Consider the following 7,500-nt stretch of genomic DNA (forward strand, 5'->3'; position numbering starts at 1 on the left):
TTCTTTGTGTTTACGTGTAGCTACCAGCAGATCCTGTTTACGCTGTAACCGTGGATGTGGAGACAACAATCGGCCGCGGCGTTTGTCGAGGAAAGTTCAGGTTGTGAAGCGTCCGTGCAGGTCTGAGTGTTTCTGAGCTGTGATCACGTCTTACTGTCCTCTGCACTCTCACAGATTTCTGTGTGTGTGATGTAATTAAGAGGCACCCTCGTCCTGATCAGAGAGGCTCGATTGGCAACAGATGAAGCGCTTTAATTTCCTCTAATGAGGGGAGAGAGGTGGGTGGAGGGGAGGCGGTGCAGAGAGAGAGAGAGAGAGAGGATGAGCACACAGACAGTAGCTTTACTGTCCAACATGAACCTCTGAACTTTGAACAAGAAGCAGTAGACTCTGTTATTATGTGTGTGTGTGTGTGTGTGTGTTGTGGACAGATTACCATGGTAACGTGGTTGGCATGGCGACAAAATCCCCCCCCCCCCCTTCCTCTTCCTCTTCCTCATACCTCTTCCTCTCTCATCTCTGTACTAAAAATGTCGGGCTCTCCGAGCACCGTCGTTATATCATAACGCTTCAGCTCGCTCGCTCTCATTCACTGTCAATGTCTCTCGACCAAAGCGCTTCATCGCGAACAGTTTCCTGCAAAATGTTTCACAATAAAAGCCTCGTTAAGAGAAAGTATGTGTGTGTTTCTGTCCACTGAAACACTAGAGGGCTTTTAATTTGTATTTACCTGAGTGACATGACGGCTGTCTGTTATATTTACAGGGTTAAAAAAATGATGTGCTCAAGTGTGTATGTGTTCTGAGTTCGTCAGACCAAAAGAAGAAAGTGTCATTAACCATCCTGCCAAATTTGAATGATTAAAAATATCAACAAGTTCATGAAATCAGGTAAAAATGAATTCTCAGCTGCAGGACTGTGGGGGCGTGTCCTCTGCGCAGGGTGGCCTCAGCGTGTCATCGAGCCGACCCTTTAGGCACCGCCCACAAACAAACAGTTTGAACCTCTAACTACACATTTCAGTGATACATCGTTCAAAGTCTTTTTCAGTTTTATTTTACAACATATTTAATGTGTTTGGAAAGAAAACACAAACTAGTTGAAGAAGACGTCGTACACCGGACCGATCATACGTAACCATGTCGGGAACAAAACCTAGAAATAAAATATCAGAACTGACCCAGACTTTAAAGGTCCAGTGTGTCAGTTTTAACCTCAGGAGTTGTAGTTGATGTCTCTCTCTCTTCACGTCTGGTGAACAGTTGAAGAGTTTCTGGACCCTCCAAGCTTTGAGCGTCTCCTCTGCCTTCATCGCTGCTCTGTTTCATCTCCATCCTCTGATCCTCGTCAGTCTTTTTACCTCGGTGCACTTCTTGGTGGATCAGTTACCAGCAGAACGAAGGAAAGGACACACACACACACACAGCACATACAGACTGTGTGTGCATAAGTGTGTGTGTGTGTGTGTGTGTGTGTGTGTGTGTGTGTGTGCAGAGCTGTGATTGAGAATCTCGTCTTGCCAGCTCCTGAATAAATGATGATGTCCTCCCTCTGCTCCTCCTCATCTATACTTAATGCTCTCGCTCTCTCTGTACTATAAAGTTCGGCCTGTGCTGTAAATCATATCTGCCTCTCTCCTCCATCTCTTCTCCTCCATCACTTCTCCTCCATCACTTCTCCTCCACTTCTCCTCTCTGCTCCGTCTGTTGTCGTTCACATTACATGTTCTGTTTCTTCTCTCATTACCTTTTTAAAATAAAGATTAATTCATGAGTTCAGTTTTAAATGTATGTAGAAGTCTCTAGTACGGGAGAAGTACGTAACGCTTTACGGCACTAAGTCACACAGCAGCAACTATTTCACTGATTCTGGTGAAACTGGATCATATTTTATGGAGGAAATGTTTTCTGGTTTTCCCTCTGATGTCCTCCGGCTGCTCCGCCTCAACTCTCTGTGATTTACAGAGTTTATGATGGACAGTGAAGTAAACTGCTGACAGCTGCTGCCGCTGTAGCTGCTGTTAGCTCATGTTAGCTCAGTCTGTTAGCTGCTGTTAGTCTCATGTTAGCTCAGTCTGGTTAGCTGCTGTTAGCTCATGTTAGCTCATTTGTAGCTGCTGTTTAGCTGCTGTTAGCTCAGTTAGCTCAGTCTGTTAGCGCGTTTAGCTCATGTTAGCTCAGTTGTTAGCAGCTGTTAGCTCATGTTAGCTCAGTCTGTTAGCTGCTGTTAGCTCATGTTAGCTCGTTTGCTTAGCTGCTGTTAGCTCATGTTAGCTCAGTCTGTTAGCTGCTGTTAGCTCATGGTAGTCTCAGTCGTTAGTGCTGTTAGCTCATGTTAGCTCAGTCTGTTAGCAGCTGTTAGCTCATGTTAGCTCAGTTGTGTTAGCGCTGTTAGCTCATGTTAGCTCATGTTAGCTGCTGTTAGCTCATGTTAGCTCAGTTGTTAGCAGCTTAGCTCAGTTTGTTAGCCGGGGCTTAAATTAATTAAATGAATAATGTGTACCTGCACTACATTTCCCATGAGCCACCGTTGGTCAAACAGCGTGGGAGGAGCCTCTGGTGCGTGTGTGTGTTGTGTGTGGTGGTGGTGGTGTGTGTGTGTGTGGTGTGGTGTGTGTGTGTGTGGGTGTTTGGCATCGTCAGATCACTTTAAAATATTTTTCTATAAAACATTTCAGTGCTGACACCTGACTGCCGCGTGTGCTCTATATGTGTGTGTGTTACTGAGGCCAGCGGAAACACACTTTATACCTCTAACCGACAAATCCCAGTTGTGTGTGTGTGTGTGTGTATGTGTGTTGTGTGTGTGTGGTGGTGTGTGTGTGTGTGTGTGTGTGGTGGGGTGGCCATCCGGCTGTTAATTTGATTGCGTAACAGGCTTAGGGGGCGCAGATTGTCTGGAATGGCATCCCGCTCGCTCAATCCGTGATAGCTGCTGCTGGCCATGGAAAGCACCACACACACACCACCACACACACACAACACCACACACACACACACACACACACACACACACACACACACACACACACACTGTAATTTACATTACATTGACGTTTGAGTCGTTTAGCTCATGCTCTTTACCCACGGCGACTCACACTGAGTAGAAAAAGCTTCAGATCACCAGGATTTTAAAGCAACCAGCAGTGTCGCACACACACACACACACACACACACACACACACACACACACACACACACACACACACACACTCTGACGCTTGCTATCCATCATTACAATAAACACACCGTCTTTTCAAGCCAGACTCTGACTCTGTTGGGTCATAGTCAGCTGTGAACTCTTTATAACCGCTGCAAAGATGAATGGAAACTAATGATCAGTGGTGTGTTGACGAGAATAAATAAAGTTTATATATAAACGTTCACGTCCACATGAAGGAATAAACACTTTTCTTTACTCACTTTAAAGCCACAGCGATTCATTTTTTGGCTACTTAATAAAACGGGAATGTTTCTCCCTCCAGACTTTGTTTACTTGCTCAGATTTTCCTGGTTCATGTTCTTCTAAATATGCTTCTGCATGTGGAAATATGCTATTACTTTCTCTTTTGTCTGTTTTTACATGTGGTAGTTTGCACGGAGGTATTTTATTTTGAAAATCCAGCGGATTCTCTGTGCTTTTTCTGTGTCTGGCTTCCGGTCAGCTCGAGGTGTTCTGTGGAAATTGAATCCAACGCAGAGCCGAGCGAAGCTCCGCTTCTGGGACGCTTCTGAACCGGACCGCGGCGGTGCTGGTGGGGTTTGAAACATTGACTAGACCGCACACCGTGTCATTTGGCGGTTTCATAGCTCCACTTTGGTCTCCACCACTGACATGTTGCATGAGCGGCGTCGCCCACAGGTTTCAGAAGCTGAAAATCTGCCACATTGGCTGCCCCGCTTCTTCCACCTCCTGTGTCGCTGCTCTATTTTTCATGTCACGACAGTGGCACGAATATTTTCTGAGGTGGGCTAGAATAGAGCGGCATGGGGTCGATGCCCGGGCCCCTCAGACAGTGTTGAGCTTGTTTGCTGACTGTAAATGTGGTTTAAAACTTCAAACTGTGAGCCCAAAGAGATGAAAATGCTCCTGAGAGCTGCAGCCTGTGATATTTACGTCTGAACTCGTGGTGCTCTTTGGTTTTGTAACATCGTCCCGCTCCACCTTGTTTTTGCCGCTGAGCTCGGAACCCCGTGTACGCTCAGGGAAGGCGACAACAGGTGGAGGTAATCCAAGAAATGTCACGCACCCTGTCGACGGCCCTTACTGGCATTGTGTACATTGTGTGTTTGTGTGTGGAGGGGGAGGTGTGTGACAGGTGGAGGATTTCGGTGGGGAGCGTCTGCCTCCACATTGTGTCTGAGTCGGAGTGTGTTGGACTGTTGGGCGTGTGGTTCGGGGATATTTGCGTCAGTGTTTGTGGTGTGTGCGTCAGCTTGTGTTATGAACACGTCTGAATCACTGCGTGTGTGTGTGTGTGTGTGTGTGTGTGTGTGTGTGTGTTTGGTTGTAGGGAAAAAAAAGAGGAACATCACGTCACCCACAGGTCGCTGAAGTGATCTAATAATTAGCAAAGTCGTGGATCATCAGCAGAGCAGAATGACACCTGGCTGCTCAGACAAGTCACCTGTAACGACACCCACCTGTCAATCAAAGCGTCCACGCTCTTGATGTAATCTGAACAGGTGATCACAGCCGCTCTGGTGTAGTGTGATGTTTGAAACCTGCAGCACACGGAGCAGCTTGTGCCGACAGGAAGTCGGACATAGAGAATCTGGTCGATTTTCAAAATAAAAACGCCCTGTACAAACAGCCAAAAGGAAAAGACATAAACTACGTAGCATGTTTACATATTCAGAAGCTCATAAATCTAAATCTGAGCACGTGAAACAAAGTCTGGCACTTCTGAAACGCTCCTGGTTGAGTTTGAAGTCGGACCGAAAGTTTTTCAGCGTCTTGGAAAAGATTCAGTTATCTAGTACTAACCAGTTAGTGGACTGACAGAAAATGTTGGTTTAAAAATGACAGTAACGTTCTGTAATTGACTAATCAGAATCAAGTATTCAACTAAGCTGTTTTCAGTCGTTGCATTGGAGGTGAAGATCATTGGAAATCTTCACAAAGACAATCTTAAGTTGAATGTTTTCACACCTTCAGCTGGCGGATTGAGTCTCGGCTTCCTTCACGTTGAAATCTGAGTTCTTCTCCTCGTGTTGTTCAGTCATTGGTCGGCGGGTTATGTGAGCGGGGATCTCCAGGACACCTGATGGAAACACTGGGTGGAAGGTTACAGCTGCATGTTAGTGGAGAAGGGGGGGACACCCCCTGCTTCCCATCCCAATTTGGATCTCCCCCCTCCTCCCTTCCCTCCCCGTCCTCTGGGTATCCCCTCACACTGACTCACACACTTGTTTGCTCGTCCCAGTCCCGAGTCATTCGCTGCCACGGTGCTGCTCCAGACAAGACAACCAGCTCCAAGCAGCTGGCTTCAGTGATGACACACTGCGCGGCGGAGGCCAAACCGGCGTGTGTGTGCGCCATGACCGCCGTCGTCAGAGCGCTGAGGCGTCGGCTGAAGGCGCTCCGGCGTCTTCTGCTGCTCGCCGGGACTGACGGCAGCCGCCAAAGAGCGGCCCAGACTTGTGATGCCGGCCGTTGGGGGACGGTTCTGGACTGTTGTGGACCGGCACACACCAGTACAGCTGTGAGTAGTCCTGAGTGTGTGTGTGTGTGTGTCTGCTCAGGTCACCTTCAGGTCGTTGACTTAAAGCAGTAATTCACTCAGTGTTTAACGTTCTCAGCTGTGCTGACGTGTTTCACTGTTTGAATATTTAACGTGAGTTTCTGAGCTGGCAGAAGATCATGAAGTCAGCCGGGCCGCCACGTTGGGACGAGGCTGTCTCAGTCACATCGCTTCATCTTTGCACAGAGATGTTTTACCTCCCCTGCTTGACTGTGTGAAAGGAGTCTGGTCGCTTCCAAGTGTTTCTAGTCGTCTGATGTGAAGGTGAAGCGGTGAAAATATCCTAAATATAGCATGGCTAAACTTTTTTTTAAGGCAGCTGAAGTACGTTTCATTGCTGCCCTGGTGCACAGCTGGTCCTCGGGTCTGCACCTTCTAGTCAGGAGGTTGCTGCTTGTTTACCTGCTGAAATGTTGAATCATTGAAATAGTGTGTGTGCAGCACAGAAAGGGGTCACTTCACACCATCTTCTTCCATTGGATTTGTACTCTCACTGCATAGAGATCATAGAGGAAGGACAGCAAACATTGCTCAAAGTGTGTGTGGGGGTGGTGGAGGTCAGCGGACAGAGCCGGGTGGATTCACGTTACCACGCTCGTCCTCTCTTAACGCAGACGTGTCCTAAGACTTCTGGGATCTTCTGGACCTGCTGGCTGTAGGAAGTTGGTAGCTGAGGTGTCGGTTTGTGGAGCTTTTATTCCCACCTAAATACGACTCTGGCCTCGTTCTTCATTAACTGGCTTGTGTTGATTTCCCTGTCTGGCCAGAGGTTAAAAAGCGTGTGCAGAGTTTCTGTTAATTTGATATGATGGCTGTAATGTGTCCGTCGGGGAGGTCTGCTGCTTCTAACGACATCACACTGATTCGCTCCGCTCATGAGGCCTCTTAATTAGATCTGATGCTGGACAGACGACGTGAAGTGTTGCAGGGCTGCCGCCGTGCGGCGTCCAGCAGCGGGGGCTCAGTGGAAATCCTGTTAACCCCCCACTGTTTGTTTGAGAAGCTCAACATGCGAGCGAGCGTATCGGGCTGAATGCGACTGCATTAATTCAAAGATGAGCATGTTTAGAGGGAGTGCGCTTTGCTAAAAACAGACAAAGAAAGCAGACGGAGGTCACGAGGAGAGTCCGGCTGTCTGTTCAGTATCAGGAAGATAGTTTGATGAAATCAAGGAGCTATTTTTATTTTTTAAACATTAACGAGAGACGACAAGAAGAAGGACGGAAGCTCTGCGCAGACGTCTGACAGCAGATCAGCTTTCTCTTAAAATTAAAGGTCCAGTGTGTCAGGAAGGCCTGACCAGTGCGACGCTTTGATTGACAGGTAGGTGGAGTTACAGGTGAGCGACCTCGGCTCCGCTGATGATCCACGTCTTTGCCGAGACGTCCTCAGAGTCCTCAAAGACACGTGTTGGTCTGTTTGTCTCCCGTGCACCATTGAGATGAAAATAAACGATAACCGGGATGACGACAGGTTAGAGAGGCAGCTAAAAGTGTGTGTGTGTGTGTGTGTGTGCAGGTGTGTGTGTGTGTGTTTGACTTTGTGAATGTGTGTGTGTGTGTGTGTGTGTGTGTTCAGAGCACAGGTGCAGGGTTTGCAGTTTTAATCCTGTGATTAAGAGGTGCTACATGAGCGTCCTGTCGCTTCGGCTCTGATCCTCCATCTGTGTTCTGACTCACACACACACACACACACACTTGAAATGTCAACATTCCTAAACTCCTCAGCTTTTTCAAACATTTCACCGTCTTATCTTC

The 7,500-nt window shown here is 47.6% G+C and overlaps 1 protein-coding gene across 4 annotated transcripts in view; it reads left to right on the top strand.

Annotated features, from left to right (window-relative positions):
* The window catches only part of rps6ka3b (ribosomal protein S6 kinase, polypeptide 3b), a 37,152-nt gene that overhangs the window by 15,064 nt on the left and 14,588 nt on the right, over positions 1–7,500 (top strand). The window contains exon 1 of one of the 4 annotated variants that reach the window (XM_019263627.2): positions 5,424–5,704. The exons of 2 other annotated variants lie outside the window; for them this stretch is intronic. In XM_019263627.2, coding sequence (XP_019119172.1) covers positions 5,495–5,704 — 210 coding nt within the window. In that variant the 5' untranslated portion in view covers positions 5,424–5,494. Of the gene's footprint in view, positions 1–5,423; positions 5,705–7,500 lie in introns of those variants that run through there. One more of the 4 variants, XM_019263629.2, reaches the window with a different exon arrangement.

This window comes from Larimichthys crocea, chromosome XXIII (genome assembly GCF_000972845.2).
Source record: "Larimichthys crocea isolate SSNF chromosome XXIII, L_crocea_2.0, whole genome shotgun sequence".
Classification (NCBI taxonomy): Eukaryota; Metazoa; Chordata; class Actinopteri; family Sciaenidae; genus Larimichthys; species Larimichthys crocea.